We start from the raw sequence: 26,931 nt of genomic DNA on the forward strand, positions 1-26,931 counted from the left end.
ATGATTGGGCGCTCTTACGCTTTGAGAAGGCACGCCTAAGGAAACAAAAGGAAAAGCTTAGCATGAGGTATTATGGCCCTTTCCAGATTCAAGAAAAGATAAATGATGTATCCTTTAGACTCAAGTTGCCAGACACTTGGAAGATTCACAATGCTTTTCATGTGAGTCTTTTGAAACCTTCCAAGGGTGAGGTGCTAGTTCACAAGGAGCCTGATGAGCAACCTAGTGGAAGAGAGCGAGGAGATACTCGTTCCCGAACAGATACTAGCTCACAAAGAAAGGAAAGTGAAAGGTAAAGTGATTCGGCGGTTCTGAGTGAAATTCAAGAACTATTCGGCATTGGATGCGAAGTGGATGGAGGAGCAGGACCTAGCAGATTCTCCTCAGATATTAAAACTTTACCTTAGGCCTTCGGTTCAACTGCTACTATTCTGAGAGATCCTGTAGATTAGTAGGGTTGAATCTGGTGCAGACGGGACTGCATGAGAGGGGAGTCACTCCGCTCCTTTGTCAGAGATTACCTAGATGGAATAAAGTCACTGATTTTCCTTTGAATTTCAAGGATACTGATGTACTGACAGTATTCTATTGTATGACTTTATGATTCAGGAAATTGGAAATGGGAATTCCCTAACTTGAATTTGATTTATGTGTACTCTCTCATGTAATATTGTTTGACTGCAGGATTGAAATGTGAAATGACTGCAACATTTCGGTCTTGAGATTCTATAGACATGATCGCAATAAGAATTAGTTAATCTGACATCATTGAGGTCCGGTGTGGATCTAGATGCGATTGCTAAATACATTGCCAGGAATCATGGTCTTAGATCTGGATGGAATTTTACGTGATTTGATTTGGATATGATCTGAATGTGCACTGAGCGAGTCGTCTTCGTGCAAGTGTTAGATTTGTGTCGTCTAGTGCGTCGGTACTTAGAGTCAGTGTCTAGTGAATTGGTTTATGGCTTATGTCTGTCTTTGCAGGCGTAATCGAGTTCGATGACAATTCTTTCAAGAGGGGGGTATGTCACAAAATTATGACGTGGCATACCCAACTGACAGGACCGAGTGTTATAAGTTGTTCCAACTTATGGGCATCTCCGACAGGGCCCCAAGGGACAGAAGAATAAAATGGCTGGCGAGCAGCTGTACGGACGCTACAATTTGTGCTGGCATGTTGACATGGCATAGCGTACGAACTTTCGCGAATTGCACTGACTCTGTTGACGTGGCACATCGTACGGAATTCCGCGTATCACGCTGCCAGCTTTTGGGGCTTGAAGCTTTTGAGTTGAAGCTTTCCATGTAACTACTTTTCCATGGCCAAGGGCCTTTAAATAAGACCTAAGGTCCACTCTTTGGCGTAGTTGTGCTGACGAGCTTACAAGCAGAGACGACTCGCGGGCATTGTATTAAAAAAAAAACCAAAAGGGGCGTCAGTCTTTGGGGCCAATCTCTTTGGGCACGGAACTACGCCGGGCCGTATCGACTCAATTGAACTGTGATTTAAGTGTCAAGTATTTTTAAGTGATTCTCTCATGTGTCGTGCCAGATTCCCGACTTGGGATGCCCAAGTTTGTTACTAAGTACTAGTACCCCTTGTGTTTTGGCTTGGCTCTTGCCTAGATCAGCATAGGGATCATCAGTACCTGCAGTATACCTCAGTACCTATCAAAACCCACAATACCCCTTAGTACCCATCAATACCTTCAATACCCACAGTACCCCAGTACCTGCAGTACCCCAGTACCTGCAGTACCCTTTAGTGTCTCAGTAGTACCCAACATTAGTAGCATCACGTACCCATTAGCATCGACACCTCAACATTTAGCATCATTGTATTAGCATTTGTGCAAGTAATAAAGCAAGTACTTGCTTTGGCAATAGAGCAAGGGGGCCCTTGAGGGTGGTTGGGACCTGACATGCGGTGTTGTCTCTCTTTCTTTCTCTCTCTGTATCTCTCCTTTCATTCAGTTCAATTCAGTTCTTTTAAGTGAAGTAAAGTAACCTTGTGTTTGTGTGTTAAGTACTAGATCCGAGCTAAACCCTTAAACCCTTCCGCTGCATCTGACATTGTGTTAGGTACAGCGGAATGAATGTTGTTTTTTCTCAAGATTAGTGATCTTTATTGCTCAAGGTTCCTTTTAGTCCTTAGGGAAAGAGAGAGCTTTCCGTCTTGTAGAGTGCTGTGGTCACGAACAAAGTGGGTGGATGTTGTGTGTGCAAATGAATGAGACTGAGAGAAGGAGAGAGAAGAGATACGACACCGAGAGGTTGTAAAACCCTCCTCCGAAGGCCCCACTCTCGTCGGCGAGAGTGGTCTATTCTTTGATTGCACAAAGGTGTACAATGCGTATGCAATGGACTATGCAACTTGACCGATGACAACGACGACGACGACGACGATGGCTGAAATCTGAGATCTTCTAATCGCTGAATTTCGGGCTTGGTTCGGTGGCTGAAAATGACTGTTTTGGCTTGCGTTTTCTTGGCTGAAAAATGAGGTTTCTTAGGGCTGAAAACTGATGGTCTTTACGGGCTAAATCTGCTACACTTTAGGTGAATGATGCCGGTCTTAATTTGCTGCTGAAATCCAAAAACGCCAGGGGCTGAAATTGGTCCTTCTGTCGCCGGGGTTTTGCAAATGCAAAAACGCTAGGCTGATCTGCTGTGTCGTGATGACGCCGGGGCTGATCTGCTGTGCACAAATCGCCAAGGCTGATCTGATGCAAAAACGCTAAGTCTTCTGTGGAGAAAACGCCAGAGTAGTCGCGGGGGTTGGCCTTGTGAGAAGTTGCCTGTTGAGCAAGGTGCTCCTACTGCCTCTTCTGCCATTTAGTGCTAACTTGGGTTTGCTTATATAGAAACATAGCAAAATTGCCATACCTACTTTTGTTGGAAAGTCACTTAAAAATAATAAGTGAAAATAACCAATAAATAGGAAAATAAGCTAAATGCACTAGAAAATTCCCCTAACTGATGCTAATGGATTCTGATGGGAATTCCGATGATCATGCTGTGTGCAACCGGAGGATATGCATCTATGCTAAGTGACTGGGCATGCACGGTCTACGAATAGACTCACAAAAGTGCGAGATCACTGCTAATCTAGACTCGATTGAACTGACTGAACCTTGCTGTGGTGTAGCTTGTCCACGGACACATAGGGTTGGGATGTGTCACGTGACATCCCCTCCTTTTCAAAGTGAGGTACTGGTACCGAACTGTATGGCGTCGAGGGAGATCGCCAACAGCATCCGGAATCTTGGAAGGGACTCTTTGCTGATCCACTCTACTGTGTGGGTCGAGCGGTACTTGAACTTCATAAAGGTCTGCAACGCTTGCTTCTTTGGGCAGCGCCGAAAGCGACACAAAGTCTTCTGAATCTCCTTTCTTGCTTCAACTTCGTCTAGAGTCTTGCTTCTTTCGTCTTCAAGAATCTCCATGGCTGAAAATTCCTCAAACAATCTCCAACACAAAACCATGAACATACCCATTCCATGTATAGTGAAGGAAAAAAATCGTGTCTTCCCTAAAGACTGTGTATGCAATGTAGTTGAACATAGAGACGGAGTTACAACCTGTTCATCAAACACATGCAAACAATGAGGTCGAATCTTTTCTGTTTAATCGAAATCAATCAACTGTGGCAAATCACAATGGAAAAGCCCATGCTTGGTGCTCATACTATCATGTGCTCGTTCAGAAACTGTGTCATGCCAAGGAAGAGACATGGAATGTGACTTCCTGACATACAAACTTTTCAACTCTTCATGCACAATCCGCATACATTTGTGCTCATCCATGAGAGAAACGTGCTCAACATACAATATGTCATATGCCTAGGAAAAGGGATCACATAACGGTGTTGACTAAAATACAGGAAACCTTCACGAATAAAACACTCGAACAATGCGTGCATATCAATCATGCGAACACACAATACTTCTTGTGATGGTTCTTTGGACCCAGGCTTGAGAGCCAAGATCGGTTCGTCTTGAATGATCGAATCGTCCTGTGGGGGTTCTTTAGACCTCGACTCGAAAGCCAAGATCGAATCTTCGTGATTGATCGAATCTGCGAGGTTAGTTTCGCTAGGAAAAGCATCCACTAACACATCATCTTTGTGAACAATCACATCATCTTCATGCAACTCATCATGCTTGTGAGAAATCACATCTTGATCATGCAAATCATCATGCTTGTCATTGTCATCCATATCATTATGCAAATCATTGGCATCCAAATCATCATGCTTATCCTTGTGCTTCAAATCATCATGCAAATCATTATCATTCAATTCATCATGCAAATCATTATGAATCAAATCATCATCATGCTTCACACAATCATGCAAATCCTGTGTGTCATGCTTTGGAGAAGAAGAAACGGAGAGTTTCCTTTTCCCGAATTTCGTGCATCGATGCCGGCACTTGAGAAAAGAGTTGCAACAAGGCAGCTTTCCTTTCTCTGTACTCATGCTTTATGGCTGCCATTCTTTCTTCGTGTTCACGCTCTCTTTTTGCTTTTCTTGCTTCTCGTTCTAACTTCTATTTCAGAAAAAATTGCTGCAAAGCCTCCATAGGAGTTAGTGCAATCTTCGTCGTAGATGGGAAAGGGGGAGGGTGGGAAAAACTTCCTGGTGGGGAAAATTCTTCTTCGCCTCTCTCATGCTCATCACCTCCAAGCGAAGTATCCATTCCGCTTCGAGTGATGATCATCCTGCAATCGTGGGTTCTTGTGGGTTGTTGGGTTCTTAAGTTCACGAGGAACTTGGGTTCTTGGGGGTCTTCAGGTTCTTGAGGTTTTCTTTCGCTTGCAAATTGCGTTGAGAAGGATCTTCTCTTCACCCGAGTTCTACCCTTTTCTACGGGCGCACCTCTTGGCGGCCTTGCGCTCACACCAAGGTTGCTTTTTCCCACCTCACGTTGATTGGCCGGCCGCTAAGTGCACGGTCCGCTCTCAATGAGTGAAAAGAGACACAAGGGGAGGCTGGACAAGCCCTTCTTTCTTGGGATTCCTGTCACTCTTCAACAAAACACGATCAGGAATCGCCACGCCCAAGTAAACTTGGGTTCGTGCGATCACAACAAACAAAAAAAATTCTTGTGGTTCTTGTGGTTCTTTCCTTGAGTAATGCAAAACACTTCCAAAGCTCTGATACCAATGTTAGGTGCAGCGGAATGAATGTTGTTTTTTCTCAAGATTAGTGATCTTTATTGCTCAAGGTTCCTTTTAGTCCTTAGGGAAAGAGAGAGCTTTCCCTCTTGTAGAGTGCTGTGGTCACAAACAAAGTGGGTGGATGTTGTGCGTGCAAATGAATGAGACTGAGAGAAGGAGAGAGAAGAGATACGACACCGAGAGGTTGTAAAACCCTCCTCCGAAGGCCCCACTCTCGTCGGCGAGAGTGGTCTATTCTTTGATTGCACAAAGGTGTACAATGCGTATGCAATGGACTATGCAACTTGGTCTATGCCGATGACGACGACAACGACGATGGCTGAAATCTGAGATCTTCTAATCGCTGAATTTCGGGACTGTTTCGGTGGCTGAAAATGATTGTTTTGGCTGCGTTTTCTTGGCTGAAAAATGAGGTTTCTTAGGGCTGAAAACTGATGGTCTTTATGGGCTGAATTTGCTACACTTTAGGTGAATGATGCCGGTCCTAATTTGCTGCTGAAATCCAAAAACGCCAGGGGCTGAAATTGGTCCTTCTGTCGTTGGGGTTCTGCAAATGCAGAAACGCTAGGCTGATCTACTGTGTCGTGATGACGCCGGGGCTGATCTGCTGTGCACAAATCGCCAAGGCTGATTTGATGCAAAAACGCTAAGTCTTCTGTGGAGAAAACGCCAGAGTAGTCGCGGGGGTTGGTCTTGTGAGAAGTTGCTTGTTGAGCAAGGTGCTCCTGCTGCCTCTTCTGCCATTTAGTGCTAACTTGGGTTTGCTTATATAGAAACTTAGCAAAATTGCCATACCTACTTTTGTTGGAAAGTCACTTAAAAATAATAAGTGAAAATAACCAATAAATAGGAAAATAGGCTAAATGCACTGGAAAATTCCCCTAACTGATGCTAATGGATTCTGATGGGAATTCCGATGATCATGCTGTGTGCAACCGGAGGATATGCATCTATGCTAAGTGACTGGGCATGCACGGTCTACGAATAGACTCACAAAAGTGCCAGATCACTGCTAATCTAGACTTGATTGAACTGATTGAACCTTGCTGTGGTGTAGCTTGTCCACGGACACATAGGGTTGGGATGTGTCACGTGACACATAGGTATCAGAGCTTTGTGTGTGCTTCAACTTCGCGAACTCAAGGGAAGAACCGCGAAGAACCCAAGCAGGACCAAGAATTCAAAGGACCTCTCTCAGTTTTTTCCCTTAAAGAATCTTCGTGTCAGCCACTCCCACCCGTAGTCCGCCGTTGTGCATCGGGCGCGCTTCCGTCTTCATCGCTATGTCTTTGAACGAAGATCGACATCGGATACACGAAAACCCAGATCTTGAGTACCAAGATCTACTTGCCTCCTTTTCGGATATGGAAGGAGTTGGAGCAAGGATCCCTAATCCTCTTCTGCATTCGCATTCGCATGTAGCGGGCATCCACTTCCGTTGACAAGCAACCCTTGGAAATACCTCCGAGCACCTTACCTTTCATCTTCACCCGCAATGTTTTCACGACAGGACTATTCAGGTGTAGTACTTTCTTGCAAGGCAGAGTCAACATCAAGGTTGGTATTTTGCGAGAGTAGTAAGGCTGCCTAGTAGCTCGTATGGTCTGTGTTTACATCGCAGTAGTATCTACATCCGTAGTATCCACAAGTTTGGAGGAATTCTCATAAGCTTATGAAGCCACAAGCATCATAAGCATTCAACAGAATCATTCAACATCAGAAGTCTAGAAAGCATCCAAAGGTAGAAGTTCGGTAATTTTGCCTCACCTTTAACAGGGGGGATGTCACTTGCACACTTCACTTGCGCTACGTGGACATGCTTCTACTACAGTCTAGCGTCAATTGTAGTCTAGCTTAAGACCTAGCCTGGCACTTTGTGAGCCTCTAGCAAGACGTCTATGATCAGGCAAGTCATAGTTGCATGCTCTCACTTGCACAATTTGGTCACTTAAGCATATAGGCATATGAACAGTCACTTAAGTCATTTATTAATTAGTGACTTTGACATGACATTTATTAAAAGTAGGTAGGGTAGACGGCTAAAGGAACTATAAAAGAAACCCTCTGGGCACCAATAGAAGGCAGAGGAGCAGTGGAAGAGCCTTTGAGCAGTACCAGCGCTTAGGAAACCATCAGCCAGCCTTGGCGTTTTCCCTCAACATTACCACCAGTGTTTTCAGATTTCAGCCATCTTCATCTTCAGCGTTTTCAGCTTTCAGCCAATGGCCATCCCCGGCGATAGGAGATCAGCCCAGCCTCGTTGTTGTCGTCCGTATCATCATTGCAGTACCAAGTATCTCCAGCAGTACCCATTAGTATCTCAGCAGCACCGCAATACAAGTACCCCTCGTCATTGTCTTTGTCGACGACGACACAGTACCCCAGCATCTAGTATCCCTTGTGTTTTGGCTTGGCTCTTGCCTATCTCAGCATAGGGATCATCAATATCCATAGTACTCCTCAGTACCCATGAGTACTTGCAGTACCCCGCAGTACCACTCAGTACCCATAAGTACCTTTAGTACCCGTAGTACCCGAGTATCCTTTAGTACCCACAGTACCTCAGTACCTTCAATACCCGCAGTACCCTTCAGTGTCTTAATAGTACCCAGCATCAGTAGCATCAAATACCCATTTGCATTTAGCACTAAAGCAAGTACTTGCTCTGGCAATAGAGCAAGGGGGCCCTTGAAAGTGGTTGGGACCCGACATGCGGTGTCGTCTCTCTTTCTTTCTCTCTCTACGTCTCTCTCTTTCGTTCAGTTCAGTTCAGTTCTTTCAAGTGAAGTAAGGGAACCTTGTGTTTGTGTGCGGAGTACTAGATGCTAGTCAAACCCTTACACCCTTCCGTTGCACCTGACAGTGGAGTCGTAGGCTAAGAGTCAGTCAAGGCAGGGGCCTCTTGCTGTTCTGCTGGCCCTGCTGTTGATGTGTCTGGGGCTGATGCGCTTGGCAGGGTCTCCGACGAAGACAAGCCGTCAGCGGTTGGCCAAATGCTGATGGTAGACAAAATAGTGGTTAGGTAACCTGGAGTCATAGTTACAGGGGACGGAGGGGACGGACCCTAGGGACGGAGGACGCCCGGTTCCGGGACGGGGACGGGTGGGGACCGGTGGGGATGGACGGAAAAAGGGTTGCCAAGTGGGAACGTAGGCAAAACGTCCCCGGGACGGCAGGGGATGGGAGGGGACTTTTTTTAAAATTTGAAAACCTGATCATTTCTAGTGGCTAATTCCTCTCCAATAGCCATATGTTTGAACTTTGAAGCACCCCAATGGCTATAAAAGCCACCCTTTGGGTCCTCATTTCTCGATGTTTTATTAGCACATTTGCGTCTATATGACTTATGTTCTTTGGTCTATTTATTGTAAATTTGTGGTCAAAGTGATGCTCTATGTGTGTGGCATGTGTGTAGGTCAAAAAATGCCAAAAAAACTCTTTTTTTTTTTGCCGTCCCAACCCCCGTCCCTGTTTCCCGACTTTTGCCGTCCCCATCCCGGTCCCTGTTCCCGACCCCGACCCGCCGTCCCATGTAACTATGCCTGGAGTACTCAACTATCTCTCTCCGATCCAACCAATGCCCACCTTAAGAAGAAGAATCTCCTTTGGGAGGGCTTGATGGTCGCAAACCAACACCCGAATCATCAGTCTACCACTAGGGTGTGAAAAAACTTGTGTTTATCGTATTTCTCTCGCAACCAAGGACTCCTTCTTGGGTGGGTTTTGGCATACTTTGGATGCAATCGTGCTATCAATTGTGCCAAATTCAGGTTCTAGCTTTTTGCAGGAAGCTGAAAGGTTGTTTCTTGAAAGTTTGGAATATGATTTTCTTGTGTTGTGATTCATGAGCAAGGCAATATATGCTAAAGAACATCATCGTATCTCTTCGCTAATCTGTTGATATCTTGCTCAATTAAATATTATCATACTTAATTTACATGTGTCCTGAATACTTGCTACCTAGCCTTGGCAATGTCATTATCTGTTCGTAGGTTTAGGGCAACATGGTTGTGGACCAAGGTTGGATCAAAACGTACGTACTGATCCGTTCCGTACCGTACGGACGTTATGTATAGATCCGTACCGTACGGAACGATCCGTACGCCGTTTTTTTTTTTTTTTTTTTTTTTTTTTTGGGTTTGGGGTGTGTGGGAAGCCCGTACAATGCTGATTTAAAATAAAAATCCAAATCTCTTGCAATAGTTACATAGTATATGGTTGTCTTGTAAAACGTGTCTTTGAATGTCTCTATAAGTTGTTGGCTTCTCTCTTGTTTTTTATTGGAAATGCCCTAGAAAATTTAGTACTTTGCGGTTTTTTTACAAGAGTACGTATTTTTACGTACGTAAAAAATTTTCCTGTACGGAACAACGTACAGTACGTACATATACGCCACGTACAGTACGTTTGGTACCACCTTGTTGTGGACCATACCATTTTCGGGCTTAAAGTGACAAGTTTGGGAGCTTGCAGTGTGGATAACGGTTAATCACACTATGTAGGAAAGTCTCTTCCTTTTGACGTTCTTTACATGTCTTGCCTTGAATGTAGCCTTCACTGCATCGTAACTGTTGAAATCTTGAGAACATGGTATTTACGCTGTGAAATTTAATTTGCCTGTACATTTCTTGAAGCTGATGTTTGTGTCAACAAGCTAACAACCACTCACTGTTTTGAATACTTGATTGCAGGTCTATGAATGTTTAGAACAACGTCTAGTTGTTGCTGAAGCAGCTCAGAGGTTAAGGCTTCCCCATCTTTCTAAAGATGGGGAGCTTCCCGAAGAGGACCTTGATAATGGGGGCCTTGCTGTAAGGACATCAGTTGAGAGTGCAGCATCAAGCACTAGAACAAGTTCTGGAACCACTGCAAGCTCCAGTGGTAGTAACTCTCTTGTGAACACTTTGTTGACAGCAACCAATGCTACAGAAGCAGGGGAAGCTGGTGTAGGAGGGGTTATCAACAAGTTTTTGGGTGTCACACCTTCCTTCTTACGACAGGTTCATCTCTCAAAGTCACCTTTTGCACAGGTATGGTTAGTTGCCTTCTGTCCTGCCGTGCCTCTTTATGGTTACATGCTGGATTTTTTTTGCGGCTTGTGGGAAGCAACTTGCAAGCAGTCAAAAGCAACTGAAGAGTCCAGTGTTTTCCTCATGGCATAGGCTGTCTGTCATGCTAACATGTTTAACAATCTGTTATGATCCTATCTACTGAGTGAAGTTTACCCTTACTAATTTATTAGTCCTTTCTACCATTGAAGTGATAAAAGCCTTCCTAAGAGCCTGAGAGACAGTAGTGCATTTGTTGATAGAAGGTCATCTTCCAGGTGTTTGCACCGCTGATTATTAAGTATGTGTTAGTTGCGGGTTTGCTACTCATCATTTTTAGGCAGTGCTTAGGGTCGGTGTCTTACCATTTTGCCCATGTCACACACTTTTTGTCCTTTTCCCCACCTCATTTTGGCCTTGCCCTGTTGAAATTCTTTTGCTTGACCTCTCAAATTTTGATTTATAGGCAACCCCTATGTTATCACGTGTTGCACCCTTTCACTAAGGATCTGTTTACTTCCAAAGTTGTCCACCTTGTCGTGTTCTTGCTCTGAGATTGTAACTTTGTATTATCATTTTCTTTGATATTGGCCTTTCATTGTTTTGCACTCTCTCTCTCTCTCTCTCTCTCTCTCTCTCTCTCTCTCTCTCTCTCTCTCTCTCTCTCTCTCGTAACTTAACCCTAACACAGGTCGCTGTCGTCCTCTGTCCCCCAGCCTCCCCCTAGGCGAGGGGCTGCCCTATGGGGAGGTGTGAAGCCATAGCCCCGCCCCCCCCAAGCTAATCTGCGACCTGCAGGGCCTGTGGCGTTCTCATGACCTGCTGTGACGACTTGCCAGAGTTGCGACAGCGTGCACAGCTGAGACGACACCAGCAACAGTAGGGAAGACTCGAGAAGCCTGATGATGGTGAAGGCGAGCCTCCCTCTGCTGGCGACGACGAGGGGCTGCTGGAGCTGCTGGAGTTGCTGTGGCAGGTGGTGACGCCCGAGCTGACACAGGAGATTCTCTCTCGCCCGCTCTCTCTCTTTCTCTCGCCACTCAGAACATAAAGAGCCCCCCCTAAAAGCTAAGGGCTTCAAATCAAACCCATATCCAGAGTAAAGCTCCCAGCAAATCTCTCTGCACTTTGTGACAAAGTGAGCAGCAGCCATCACAGTCCGACTTACTTTTTACCATGAATACACCGAAGATCACGATGAGGAGGTGACCCAGTTTTGCAGCCGTTGTGGCAGCACCGAGCAAGAACGTTCTTCGGGAAGAGAATCGGGATCTCAAGGCTCGTTCCATTTGAAGCTGTCCAATCCGAACGTTCTTCCTTGACCAGCTTATGGAAGAGAATCGTGATCTCAAGGCTCGCCTCGGTAAGCTTGAGGCGCGCTTTGACTCCATGGTCAATCTTGCCACAGTCAAAGTAAGAGAAGTTGAGGCGAAAGTCACCCACGCTTAGTCTGTGGCCTTGGCAAAAGTACAAACTTGTGTGACGACGGAGCTTCACGAGCAGAAACTCCAGGAAGAGAATGCCCTTAAGATCCGGATTGGTGGGCTTCCCTCACCATGGTGCACTACCGAGGACACCCTCAAAGAGGCAATCATTAAGCTCAACGATATTATTCAGCCCATCAGCATCAAGCCAGAAGACATTTCCTGGATTAACGATGCACACAGGAAAGTACCACCGTAGCAGTGCCTTCTCACTTTTAAGAACAAAGAGGAGCGAGTGAGGCTATTGCGCCAATCTTACCTCCTCAAAGGAACAAAGGTTTGGATTGTTGAGGAGCTGACCATGAATCAACTCAAGGTTAAAAAGTGCAAACTCGAGAAAGTCGATGAAGCCCGAAAGCAAGGCAAATGGGCAGTCTACGTGGGGAAGGCCATCGTTCAAGAGTTCCAAACTCCCGAAGGGGGTCTCCCCTTACCCAATCCTACTTAGGTTTAGGTCTTGTTTCCTTTCTTTTCTTATCTTCTACCCTGCTGACGGACCCTCAGTCCTTCATTGATATGTATCCAATGCCTTCACTTAAAAGGCTGTGTTGTAATGTTTTTTGTCTCCGGTCCCATGGGTCATATATGACCGCCATGGACGATAATGAAATCTCTCTCTCTCTCTGTGTGTGTGTGTGTGTGTCACATGACACATCCAACCCTATGTGTCCGTGGACAAGCTACAACATGATCAGGGTTCAGTCAATCTAGAGCTAGAAGTGATCTGGCCCTTTTGTGAGTCTATTCGTAGACCGTGCATGCCCAGTCACTTAGTGTAGATGCATATCCTCTGGTTGCACACAGCATGATCATCAGTATTCCCATCAGAATCCATCAAATTCCATCAGGGAAATTTTCCAGTGCATTTAGCCTATTTTACCTATTTTTGGCATTTTTCACTTATTAAAGTAGGTAGGGCAATTTGGGTAAGAAAATATATGAGCAAACCAAAGCTAGCACTAAATGGCAGAAGAGGCAACAGGAGCCAAGCTCAGCAGGCAACTTCTCAACAGGACCTTGGTGGATTCCCTCTAAGCAAGAAACCCCATCACTAGCGTTTTTCTTCCACAAGAATCCATCGCCATCCACAAGCATCCCCAGCGTTTTGCATCAAGCTTCATCGCCCAAGCAAAGCACCAGCATTGGCGTTTTTGGCATCAGATCCTCCCGCAAGCAGAGCACAGCAGCTAGCGTTTTTGGACCACCCTCCCTAGCGTTTTTGGAACACAACAGTCCAGCGTTTTTGGTCCCATCTTCAGCCCTTGCAGATCCAGCATATGCAGTGATTTGTAGCCCTAAAAGACCATCAAGATCAGCCCTAAAAGGAGTAGCAGATTCAGCCCGGATAGACCATCGGTTTTGAGCCTAAAGACACCTCAGTTTTCAGCCCTAAACCTGCAGAATTTCAGCGACAAAGACCCACAGAAAAAGCCCCAAAAATCAGTGTTTTTGTACCCGCAGCAGATTTCAGCCCATAGCGTTTTTGGACAGCAGTAGAAAGATTGCAGATTTCAGCCCTAGTGTCGGTCTCGTCGTCAACGTCATCATCGCCGACATAGCCTAGACTTGCATCAGTCCATGCATACCATTTGTACCAGATTGTGCAATCATAAGTAGACCACTCTCGCCGACGAGAGTGGGGCCTTCGGAAGAGGGTTTTACGTCGTCTCTGGTGTCATATCTCTCTTCTCTCTCTATTTCTCAGTCTCATACACTTGCACGCACAGTGTCCATTCACTTTGTTTGTGATCATAGCATTCTCTCATTAAGAACGGAAGGCTCTCCCTTCCATAAGAACAAAAGGAACCTTGAGCACAGTTCGGAGCACTCATCTTGAGCAAAGCGCAAACATTCATTCCGCTGCACCTAACACTCTCTCTCTCTTTGACCAGAGGTGCCTAGGTCTCTTATTGATGGAGATCCGTAGACTCATAGAGACTACCATTAGGAGCAAAAGGCCTACACATAGAGGATCCATACAGAGCCAGATCACTACTTTTTACAGAGGGACTACTCCCGATGGCCCACTGCAGGTTACCCAGTCACACCCATGTTGGGGCATTCTTCTTGATCGAGCCATCCAGTGTCATGTGACACATCTAACCCTATGTGTCCGTGGACAACAAGCTACAACATGACCAGGGTTCAGTTCAGTCAAGTCAGTCTAGAATAGGAAGTGATCTGGCACCTTTGTGAGTCTGTTCGTAGACCGTGCATGTCCAGACACTTAGATTAGATGCATATCCTCTGGTTGCACACAGCATGATCATCAGATTTCCATCAGAACCCATCAGTAGCATTTTTCCAGTGCATTAAACCTATTTTCTCTATTTTTGACATTTTTTACTTACTTATTAAGTGACTTTTGTTGGAAACTAGGTAGGGCAATTTTGCTAAGATATATATAAGCAAACGAGAGTTGGCACTTTTTGGCAGAAGAGGCAGCAGCAGCACCTTGCTCAACAGGCAACTTCTCAGCAAGACCAACCCCCGCGACAACTCTAGCGTTTTCAGCATTGCAGAAGGCCTAGCGCTTTTGCATCAGATCGGCCAACGTTTTTGCATTTGCAGATCCACGACGACAGTAGACAGTAGATCAGCCCTAGCGTTAGCAGAATTCAGCGCTGGCGTTTTTGGTGCAGCAGGCGACCTAGCATTTTGCAATTCCTTCGCGACGGAATCCACAGTAACAACAGCGTTTTCAGTTTTCAGTAGTCAGATCCCGTAGTAGAACCCCCAAACCTCGCAGATGTCACCTTCGCGCATCAGATCCTCGCCGCACGGTCAAATCCCGCAAGGTTTACAGATTCAGCCCGGAAAACACAGATTTCAGCATCTGCGTTTTCAGCGCGTCGTCGTCGCATCGTCATCATCGACATCGTCACCGATATAGAGTCAAAATTCAGCAGATACAAGATTTGCAGATATCAGCCCTTAGCATTTTCAGATTTCAGCCCGTCTCGTCGTTGTCGACATCATCGGCAAGTCCAAGCATTGTAGAGATTTGTTCAATCAATAGTAGACCGCTCTCGACATAGAGAGTGGAGCCTTCGGAGGAAGGTTTGACAACATTATGGTGTCGTATTCTTCTCTCTCTATCTCTCAGTCTCAGCACGTTTTTTCATAGTGTTCACCACTTTGTTTGTGTCCATTGCGCTGTCTCACTAAAGGAACGGAAGGCTCTCCCTTCCGTAAGTAAAAGGAATCCTTGAGCACAGTTCGGAGCACTCATCTTGAGCAAAGTTCAACATTCACTTCCACTCAGCGTCACCATGAAACGCGTTTCGACAGGTCGGGGGAGGTGAAACGTTTCGGGCCTTGAAACGTTTCACTCACCAAGTGAAACACGAGCCGTTTCACTAACAATAAGTTACCATAGTTTTAGTTTCAAAGTCGCTAAACTCACGTTTCACTGTGCTCTAATTTTGGATTGAAACGTTTCGTAGTGAAACGCCACGTTTCAGGGTGAAACGTTTCGGCCTTGAAACGTTTCGCGGTTACGCTGCTTCCACTGCACCTTACATTGGTATCAGAGCTTTGGTAGTGTTCTGTATCACTCAAGGAAAGAACCACGTAATTTTTTTTTTTGCTTGTTGCGGTCGCATGTAACCCAAGTCCTCTTGGGCGTGTCGATTCCTAATCGTGTTTTTGAAGAGTGACAGGAATCCCAAGAAAGAAGGGCTTGTCCAGTCTCCCCTTGTTTCTATTTTCACTCATTGAGAGCAGACCATGCACTTAGCGGCCGGCCAATCGACATGAGGTGGGAAAAAGCAACCTTGGTGTGAGCGCAAGGCCGCCAAGGGGTGCGCCCGCGGAAAAGAGCAGAACTCGGGTGAAGAGAAGATCCTTCTCTAACACAGATTGCAAGCGAAAAAAGAACTGCAAGAACCTCCAGACCCCCAAGAACCTCAAGACCCTCAAGACCCCCAAGAACCCAAGTTCCTCGAGAACTTAAGAACCCAAGACCACAAGAACCCACGACGTCAGTGGATGGTCATCACTCGAAGCGGAATGGATACTTCGCTTGGAGGTGATGAGCATGAGAGAGGCGAAGAAGAATTTTCCCCACCAGGAGGTTTTTCCGACCCTCCCCCTTCCCCATCTACGCCAAGGATTGCACTAACTCCTATGGAGGAGTTGGAGCAAATGTTTATGGACAGGAAGTTAGAATGCGAAGCAAGAAAAGCAGAAAGAATGACAGAATTTGATCGTGAATGCAAAGAAAGAAAAGCAGAAATGGATCGCAGACAAGCAGAAAGAAAGGCAGCCATAGAGCGTGAGCATGAACAAGCGCGACACATGCAAGAGTTGTTGCGACTCTTTTCTCAAGTGCAGATGCACTTTGCATAGAATCAGGAAAAGGAGACTCTCTCAGTCTCTACTTCTCCAAAGCAAGACACACATGATTTGCATGATAATGATGAGCATGATGACTTGAATGATAATGATAAGCATGATGATGACAATGACAAGCATGATGATTTGGATGACACTCACAAGCATGATGATTTGCATGATGATCACGATGTGATTTCTCAGAGCATGATGATTTGCATGAAGATGATGCGATTGTTCACAAGGATGATGTGTTAGCTGATACTTTCCCTAGTGAAGCTAACCTCATTGCATATTCGATCAATCACGAAGAATCGATCTTGGCTTTCGAGTTGAGGTCCACAGCAGCCCCCCAAGCAGATTCGATCAAACACGATGAACCGATCTTGGCTCTCGAGCCTAGGTCCAAAGAACCCTTACAGGAAGTACTATGTGTTCGAATGATTCGTCAGCACGCATTGATCGAGTGTTTCATTCGTGATCGTTTCTTGTATTTTAGTCAACGTCTTTATGTGATCCCTTTTCCTAGGCATGACATGTTGTATGTTGAGCACGTTTCACTCATGAATGAGCACGGATGTATGCGGATTATTCATGAAAAGCTGAAAAGTATGCATTCAAGGAAGTCACATTCCATGTCTCTTCCTTGGCACGACATATTCGAAGATAGAGCACAAGAAAGTATGAGCATCAAGCATCGGCATTTCCATTGTGTTTTGCCACAGTTGATTGATCTAGATCAGAAACAAAAGATTTGATCTCATTGTTTGCATGTCTTGGATGAATGGATTGGCACTCCGTCTATTTGTTCATCAACATTGCATGCACAGTCTTTTGAGAAGACGAGATTTTTTCCAATCACTTTACATGGAATAGGTATGTTCATGGTTTTGTATTGGAAGTGGTTTCAGGAATTTTCAGCCATGGAGATTCTTGAAGAAGGAAGAAGCATGACTCTAGACGAAGTTCAAGCATTGAAGGAGCCACAGAAGACTTTGTGTCGCTTTCGGTGCGGCCCAAAGTAGCAAGCATTGCAGACCTTTATGAAGTTCAAGTATCGCACGAACCACACCCTGGGCCGGCGAAGAGTCCTTTCCAGGATTCCGGATGTTATTGGCGATCTCCCTCGACGCCATATAGTTCGGTACCAGTAGCTCAGTTTGAAAAGGAGGGGATGTCAGGTGACACATCCAACCCTATGTGTTCGTGGACAAGCTACAGCATGACTAGGGTTCAGTTCAGTCAAGTCACTCTAAAATAGGAAGTGATCTAGCACCTTTGTGAGTCTGTTTGCAGACCGTGCATGTCTAGACACTTAGATTAGATGCAGATCCTCTAGTTGCACACAGCATGATCATCAGATTTCCATCAGAACCCATCAATAGCATTTTTCCCGTGCATTAAACCTATTTTTCCTATTTTTGACATTTTTCACTTATTTATTAAGTAACTTTTGTTGGGAACTAGGTAGGGCAATTTTGCTAAGATATATATAAACAAACCAGAGTTGGCACTTTTTGGCAGAAGAGGCAGCAGGAGCACCTTGCTCAACAGGCAACTTCTCAGCAAGACCAACTCCCGCGACAACTCTAGCGTTTTCAGCATTGCAGAAGGCCTAGCGCTTTTGCATCAAATCAGCCAGCGTTTTTGCATTTGCAGATCCACGGTGACAGTAGACAGCAGATCAGTCCTAGTGTTAGGAGATTCCCCCACAACAGCAGATCAGCCCTAGTGTGTTTGGAGCAGCAGGCGACCTAGCGTTTTGCAATTCCTTCGCAACGGAATCCACAGTAGCACCAGCGTTTTCAGTTTTCAGCAGTCAGATCCCGTAGTAGAACCCCCGAACCTCGCAGATCTCACCTTACCGCAACAGATCCTCGCCACACGGTAAAATCCCGCAAGGTTTACAAATTCAGCATGGAAAACGCAGATTTCAGCATCTGCATTTTCAGCGCATCGTCGTCATCGACATCGTCACCGACATAGAGTCAGAATTCAGCAGATACAAGATTTGCAGATATCAGCCCTTAGCATTTTCAGATTTCAGTGTCTCGTCGTTGTCGACATCATCGGCAAGTCCAAGCATTGTAGAGATTTGTGCAATCAATAGTAGACCGCTCTCGACATAGAGAGTGGGGCCTTCGGAGGAGGGTTTGACAACATTATGGTGTCGTATTCTTCTCTCTCTATCTCTCAGGCTCAGCACCTTCATTCATAGCGTTCACCACTTTGTTTGTGTCCATTGCACTGTCTCACTAAAGGAACGGAAGGCTCTTCCTTCCGTAAGTAAAAGGAATCCTTGAGCACAGTTCGGAGCACTCATCTTGAGCAAAGTTCAACATTCACTTCCGCTGCACCTTACATCCAGCTTGATGGCTCACGACACCCACGGATGCAAGGATCTTCACACCGTAGACGAGGTCTACATTGGAGGCTACGGAGCGTTATTGAGCGACATCGAGCACACCCCCCTCGAGAGCTGACCATGGAGGACATTGAGGCCATACTGCAGAGACCCATGAAGAGCTGATGAGATGATCACCATTGTCTACTTCCCCCGTTGTGCATCTCACTAGCCCTCATGTGAATGTAACCACTCCCCATATGTTTTCTGAGCTGATGTATTATGTGATGAGGACATTGATGATGATGAGGATATAGGTTAGGCTGACATACCTACCCACTCTAGGCACCCTCATATATTTTTATACTCATGTTCCCTTGACACTGTACTAGAGTCACACATGGTTGTAACCTTTTGGTCTCATAGGTCATTTTGGCCTTTTGAAGACGTTAATATAACATTTCATTTCATCTCTCTCTCTCTCTCTCTCTCTCTCTCTCTCTCTCTCTCTCTCTCTCTCTCTCTCTCTCTCTCTGGAGACGGATCCCGTGTACAATGATGAGATATACAGGCAACTATGCACTCAGGAGCCAGGACGGCCACTAGATGAGCTCACCCAGATTCTGACAGAGACGCTCCATGATGTAGCCTCAAAGTCATATCCCCATAGCCAGCCTACACGCAGATGATCTGTGAGCATGCCTCAGAACAATTGGTATGATGAGGAGCATAGAGAGACGAGGATCCGATTACGGAGAGAGGTGCTCATGGGTACTACTACACATAGACAGTCACGGATTATCTTCTACCGCCTAGTGCGAGAAAGAAGAGGGCTTACCTATCTCAGTTAGAGCGTGATCTGTATCAGTTGTTTATGAGTTAGGACTCTAGTGAGGCATGGAGGCTTTTCCATGAGCACTCTCCACTGCCAGCCATCACTTCCAGAGAGACATGGGGGGAATATACTACATCTCTCTATACAACATCCACCTTTGCCTGACCCTCCAGAGGCATGCCCAGAAACATGTACTTTCTTTATTGTTGAGAGGGTAAGAAAAGCCATTGACAGGATAAAGACAGGAAGAGCACAGGATCATGATGGTCTGGTAGCAGAGCACTTCATCTATGCCAGAGATATGTTTGCAGAGCCTCTTGCTATGATGTTTAATAGAGCCATGTATGAGGGTTTTCTTAAAACTTGGAGTATGTCCACGATTGTGCCTATCTTCAAGTCAGGAGATCCTATGCTTCCCAGGAATTATCGCACCATCATGGTTCTTCAGACTCTGGTCAGGCTATATGCATCAATTCTTGAGCATGAGTTGAGTGGATGGGCAGAGAGAGGGCATACGGGTAGCAGGACAGACAGGGTTTAGGAGAGGTTTCTCCACTCTTGACCAGATTTTGACATTCAGAGCCATTATCGAGGAGGGTAGACACCATAGCAGGAGGATCTATTGTAGCTTTCTGGATTTCCACAAAGCCTTTGATGCAGTGCCACGAGCCAGACTAATACACAGATTGCAGGACATGGGGGTGCCCACAAAGCTGATTTGGGGGATCTTAGCTTTATACAGGGCAATGGTAGGACAGGTACGCACTACTCAGGGCATGTCTGACATGGTTCACTCCACCATGGGGGTGAAGCAGGGTTGTCCCAGTTTTCAGATTATGTACAGTTAGACAGTGATAGAGGTGCTCAGCTTGTAGGTACATAGATTCTGTTGCTATTATATGCTGATGATATTGTGCTGATCTCAGATTCTCTAGAGGGATGCAACGTCATTTGGATGCATGCATGTATTTGCACAGGACAGTGGATTGTCTGTGAACCTTGGTAAGACCAAGGTAATGGTGTGTAAGGTGCAGCGGAAGTGAAAGTTGATATTGCTCAAGATGAGTGCTCCGAACTGTGCTCAAGGGTTCCTTTTACTTATGGAAGGGAGAGCCTTCCATTCCTTTAGAGAGAGAGTGCAATGATCACAAACAAAGTGAATGCTACTGTGAATGAAAGTGCTGAGACTGAGAGAAAGAGAGAGAGAAGAATACGACACGAGACGGTTCTCAAACCCTCCTCCAAGGGCCCCTCTCTCGATGGCGAGAGAGGTCTATGCTATAGATTGCACAAATCTGATACAATGGTGTTGATAGGAAAGGGTAAGCCCATGATGACGGCGACGACGGCGGTGGCGACTAATGGCTGAAAACTGAGAATTCTGCTATAGGGCTAAGCCTGGCCAAAAACACTACCTGCTTTGCAACAGAGTCTGGAATCTGGCTGAATTCTGAGGCTGAAAACGCTAGTGCTCCTGGGCTGAAATCGCTGATGATTCTTGGCTGAAAACGGTGATGCTGTTTGGCTAAAAACGCTGATGTTGACTGGCTGAAAACGTTGATGCTGACTGGCTGAAAACGCTGTTGATGATTGGCTGAAAACGCTGGGGAAAGTCTTGCTGAGGAAGGAACGCTAGAGGGCCTGCTGCAAGAATGCTTGTGCTCTCTTCGATTTTCCTGCTTCTATTGAGTGACCACTAGGTTTCTTTTATATTTCCTTACCAATTTGCCCTACTTACTTTTCCAACAAAAGTCACTTATTAATAAATAAGTGAAAAATGTGTATTTTGGGAAAAAGGGTTCTATGCTCTGTAAAATGCTCATGATGGGTATTGAGTGCCATGATAATGATTATGTTGTGTGCAATCAGAGGATATGCAACTAATCTAAGTGCCTGGACATCCACGGCCTGTGCACACAAAGGTGCCGGAACATTTCCTAGGCTGATCTGAACACTAGACCTGGAATAGCTTGTCCACATGCACATAGGGTTAGATGTCCATGTGACATCCTCTCCTTTTCAAAGTGAGGTACTGGTACCGAGCTGCATGCTCTGGATAATCTTTGAAAAATTCTTCATCGACCCACACTGCCTTGTGGGTTCCCCGATCCTTGAACTTTACAAAGTACTGTTGTACTTGCTTCTTTGAGCCATGGAGAAACAGATGCAACAACACTTGCTCCGGCTTCATGACTTCAGCTTCGTCGATGATCTTTGGTTCTTCTTCTTCGGAAATGTCCTTTGGAGGTGTACCCTGAAACACTTTCAACCAAGAAACATGGAAAACTTTGTGCATTGACCATGAGTTAGGCAATTGTAATTTCATAGAAACCTCATTGATCTTTTTAATGACAGGAAATGGACCATACATTCTGAAAGACAACTTAGGACACTTCTTTCCGACTTGCTTAAGACATTGCTTCATGCTTCTCAAATGAACCCAATCCTCTTCCTTGATAGTAACATTCTGACGATGCTTGTTAGCCTATCGTGAGTAAGATTCTTGAGCCTTGCTTAACCGAAGCTTCACACTCTTAGAAATCTCATCCAACGGTTGACTTTCAGTATTGACATCATGCATTTGATTGACCGAGCGAGTCAAAAGTGACTGGAACGGACGACCAAAAGCTGCCTCATACGGAGTTCTACCAATGGCAGAGAAATAAGAGTCATTCAAAATTGCTTGTACCAATAAGAGATAGAGCTCCCAATGAGACTGTTGATCATGTACATAAGACTTCAAAACATCAAAAGCCAAACTGATTGTAAATTTTTGTTTGACCATCTGATTGTGGATGAAAAGCAGATGAAAAATTTAACTTTGTGCCAAAATTTTGAAAGAGAGCGCGCCAAAAATTTGACGTGAACTTAACATCCCTATCTGAAACAATTGACTTTGGCCAACCACAGAGGGGGTACCAATGCTTAATGAACAACCGTGCCACATCTTGTGCAGTGACTCTGGCCTTACAAGGAATCAACGTGCAAAATTTGTTGAAACGGTCAACAATTGTCAAACATTGAGTGTTCCTTGGATGCAAACTAGGTAGAAGGTTCGTCACAAAATCCATAGAAATGTCTTGAAAAGGCCCGTCGGGGTTAAGCAGCGGTAGCAAGAGGCCTTGCTGCTTACCGGAGGAGCTTTTACCTTTTGACAAATGGTGCACTGTGTGACAGAACGAAACACATTTTTTCCACACGTGAGAGAGTCATGAGCATTGTGCAATATATTTGTCCTGAGTGAGGGCAACACACATAGACGGTGACGAAATATAACAAACCTTCACAAATGAGATAGTTGTTGGGCCCTTAGGAAGCAAGAGCATGCAACCATTGCTTACCAAACTCAAAATATGCATACTACTTCTTCATGCTGTCGAAAGAGACACCCTGAATAGAAACTGTGGATCTTGACTCAGGAGCTAGGATCTGTCCTTTGCGACTTAATGCATCTGCAACAGGGTTAGCTTTACCAGGCACATACTCAATCAAACCTCCAAATTGCTCGAAAAATTGTGACCACCGTGCTTGGCGATCACTCCAATGTGCACTAGGCATAGACTAGAGCCACTTAAGGGCTTGATGATCTGTGCGAACTGTGAACTCTCTACCATACAGAAAATGCTTCCAATGCTTGAGAGAGTGAATGACAGGCAGAAGTTCTTTGTCATAAACTGAATAATTCTTTTCGGCACTATTTAACTTCCGACTGAGAAATGCAACTGGACGGCCATGCTGTTGAAGCATAGCACCTATGGCGACATTGGTCGCATCCGTCCATACCCCAAAGGGGTCGTTCCAAGAGGCAAGGATGAGATATGGAGCTTCTGTCATCGTAGCCTTGAGAGCTGCGAAAGCCTCAACGGCTGCCTCGAGCAAAACCACGTGCTGTCGGCGAGTTTTTACCCCTTTCAAAACATCCGTCATGTGTGCGGCAATGCTTGACATAAACGAAGAAAAGAACACACATCATATGCAGTTTTGCAGCGAATCCCAATTACGAACCTGTTCTACCTTTACGGGATCGAGCTTGACACCTTTTGCAGAAATGATATAACCGAGATAAGTAACTTCAATGAGAAAAAACTCAGATTTTTTAGCTGCAATGTACAGCTGACACTCATCCAAACGGGCTAAAACCCTTTCTACATCCTTTTCATGTTGCTCCCACGATGCAGAGAAAATGAGAATATCATCGAAAAAGATAAACACACACACCAATCATATCGCCAAAACGGCCTACCATGAGACGGTTGAATGTACCTATGGCACCTGTCAATCCAAAAAGCATAATCACATACTCCCATTGTCCTCGCTCTGTGCGAAAGGCGGTCTTGTAGATATTGCCTTTGAATATCCTTACCTGAAGGTATCCACTTTTGAGATCGACCTTATTGAAAACCTTCGCCCCATTGAGTCTATCGAGGATATACTCAATGCGAGGCATCGGAAACTTGTTCTTGATGGTCATCTTGTTCAAAGCTCTGTAATCAACGCACAAACGAGACGAGCCATCCTTCTTGCGAACAAATAAATAAGGAGCAGCAAAAGGACTTACACTAGGACGTATGAATCCTCTGGCCACCAACTCCGTGAGTTGCCGCTCTAACTCTTCTTCTTGAGTCTTGTTCAAACGGTAGGGAGCCTTATTGACTATCTGTGCCCCCTCCGTGAGTTCGATGCGATGGTCCTCCGGCCGCTCGGAAGGGAGATGGGGTGGAAGATCATCCTGCAAAAAGAGGTGCTTATACTTGTTAAACAAAGGTGAATACCTGTCTGGAGCCTTGAGGTGGAGAGGAATAGATGAATGCCGCTTGTGCTCCTCGTCGTAATTCACGCTTCGCCTACACATGAGAAATGAGAGGTAAAGAATGAGGACCCTCCTCACCACGAATGATCATGGGAGAGTTACTTTTGGCATTGAGAGTGAGCGTATTGTCTGCCCAATCAATGAGAGGGTTATGCTCACGAAACCATCTAATGTCCAAAATCATATCACATCTTGAGAGAGGAGACACGACAAATTTTTTTACGGAAGGAAGCTTGTTCAATCGTGAATAACCCATCAAGGTACTCGTGCGTATTGAGAGAGTCCATACCGAGACTGAAGCCTGACACCTCGAGGAGTTGTTCTACAAGAGAGTCACCAATCACATCATAGACGGGCTCTCTCTACAAGAGAGTCACCAATCACATCATGCATATTGCCTGAATCAAACAATGACAAAACGTTGACCCTTCACGTGACCTTAACATTTAAAGAGAGACTCATCAATGTGTGTGTCAGAAACATGTTGAGAACGAAATTGGTTCACTAAAGTGCTTGTGGTAGCTGTTGGTGCTTTGGGTTCTTTAAGTGGTGTTGTCTTAGGACATGCTTCTTTATATGCCCCTTGATGTGACATTGATAACATCGACCTTCCTTAGCATAAATGATTTGTTCTTTTGGCGTTATATATCCTCCTATAATTCCTTGTGCAACTTTTTCATATGGGGTTAGCTTAGGTTTAGCAGGTGTTTTAGCTTTACCCTTAGATTCGTTTTGAGAGTTCTTTTCCGAAGGATGAGAGAAAGATGGGCTAGAAGAGTTATCATTCTTACCGTTCTTACCGTTCTGTGGGTTTTGAGGAGGTTGAGAGGTACTGTGAGAAGACTTGTTCTCCTTAGGCTTTCCTTTGTTGTGCTTCATCTCTTGTGCGAGAGGAATCGCTACCGCCTTGTTGAGATCCACGGGGTCGAGTACTTCGACATTATACTTTATATACTCGTCCAACCCGAAAAGGAATGCCTCTTTGCACTCATCATCCGATTTGCGTAATTGGGTGTCGAGCTGCAAAACATGGTTAGAGAAAGACATAACCGACATACCATTTTTCTTGAGACTACGCCAATCTTCTTTCAACCGCGCTACTGTCACGTGACACATCCAACCCTATGTGTCAGTGGACAAAGTCAAGTCTAGATTAGAAGTGATCTAGCACTTTTGTGAGTCTATTCGTAGACCGTGCATGCCCAGTCACTTGGTGTAGATGCATATCCTCTGGTTGCACACAACATGATTATCAATATTCCCATCAGATTCCATCGGGGGAATTTTTTAGTGCATTTAGCCTATTTTACCTATTTTTGGCATTTTTCACTTATTAATTTAAGTGACTTTCCAACAAAAGTAGGTAGGGCAATTTTGCTAAGTTTGTATATAAGCAAACTAGAGCTTCAAATTCAATGAGAAAACAGCCAGAATAAACCAGTTGTTACTAATGACTTAATTGAATTCAAGGGAATTTTCCATGTTGCACTAAGTTACTCACAGAAGTATGCATACACTCCAAGGACACTTCAGGGTAAACACCCATCCACTAGCACTATTTGGCAGAAGAGGCAACAGGAGCCAAGCTCAGCAGGCAACTTCTCAGCAAGACCAAGCCTTGGTGGATCCCCCCCAAGCAGCAGATCCCCCTATCTTAGCGTTTCTTCATCAGCATTGCCTCATTGCCTGGAGTTTTTGCACCAGCACATCATCGCCATACCCACCAGTGCCTAGCGTTTTGCATCAGTTGTCATTGCTAGAAGACCACAGGAGCTAGCATTTTTGCAAGGACCAACATACCTGGCGTTTTTGTCATCAGCTTCCCTAGCGTTTTTTGACCTCAGCACATGCAGAATTTCAGCGATTTTCAGCAATAGAAGAGTAGCAGATTCAGCCCATAAAGAAGCAACAGATTCAGCCGGAAGGACCCTCAGTTTTCAGCCATTAGACTGCAGATTTTCAGCGTCAAGGAACCACCGAAAACATCCCCCAAATCAGCGTTTTTGGACTAGTCGCAGATTTCAGCCCATAGCGTTTTTGGACAGCAGTAGAAAGATTGCAGATTTCAGCCCTTAGGTCGGTCTCGTCGTCACCGACGTCATCGCCGACATAGCCTAGACTTGCATCCGTCACATGCAATACCATTTGTACCAGATTGTGCAATCATAAGTAGACCATTCTTGCCGACGAGAGTAGGGCCTTCAGAGGAGGGTTTTACAACATCTCTGGTGACGTATCTCTCTTCTCTCTCTATCTCTCAGTCTCATACACTTGCACGCACAGTGTCCATTCACTTTGTTTGTTATCATAGCATTCTCTCATTAAGAACGGAAGGCTCTACCTTCCTTAAGAACAAAAGGACCTTGAGCACAGTTCGGAGCACTCATCTTGAGCAAAGCGCAAACAATCATTCCGTTGCACCTAACATTGGTATCAGAGCTTTGGTAGTGTTCTGTATCACTCAAGGAAAGAACCTCAAGAACCACATAATTTTTTTTTGCTTGTTGAGGTCGCACGAACCCAAGTTCGCTTGGGCGTGTCGATTCCTAATCGTGTTTTTGAAGAGTGACAGGAATCCCAAGAAAGAAGGGCTTGTCCAGCCTCCCCTTGTCTCTCTTTTCACTCATTGAGAGCAGACCGTGCACTTAGCGGCCGGCCAATCGATGTGAGGTGGGAAAAAGCAACCTTGGTCTGAGCGCAAGGCCGCCATGGGGTGCGCCCACAGAAAAGAGTAGAACTCGGGTGAAGAGAAGATCCTTCTCAAACACGATTTGCAAGCAAAAGAAAACCTCAAGAACCTCAAGAACCTCAAGACCCCAAGAACCCAAGACCCTCAAAAACCCAAGTTCCTCGTGAACCTAAGAACCAAAGATCCTAGTGCATGGTCGTCA

The 26,931-nt window shown here is 45.3% G+C and overlaps 1 protein-coding gene across 3 annotated transcripts in view; it reads left to right on the forward strand.

The window, feature by feature from the left end:
- The window catches only part of AUG4 (HAUS augmin-like complex subunit), an 85,318-nt gene that overhangs the window by 38,389 nt on the left and 19,998 nt on the right, over positions 1-26,931 (forward strand). For all 3 annotated transcript variants that reach the window (XM_086512527.1, XM_086512528.1, XM_086512529.1), the window contains one exon: positions 9,876-10,214. In XM_086512527.1, the coding sequence (XP_086368653.1) occupies positions 9,876-10,214 (339 nt within the window). The remainder of the gene's footprint in view (positions 1-9,875; positions 10,215-26,931) is intronic.

The sequence above is a fragment of the Adiantum capillus-veneris genome, chromosome 5, assembly GCF_014529385.1.
Source record: "Adiantum capillus-veneris isolate H3 chromosome 5, ASM1452938v2, whole genome shotgun sequence".
Taxonomy (NCBI): Eukaryota; Viridiplantae; Streptophyta; class Polypodiopsida; order Polypodiales; family Pteridaceae; genus Adiantum; species Adiantum capillus-veneris.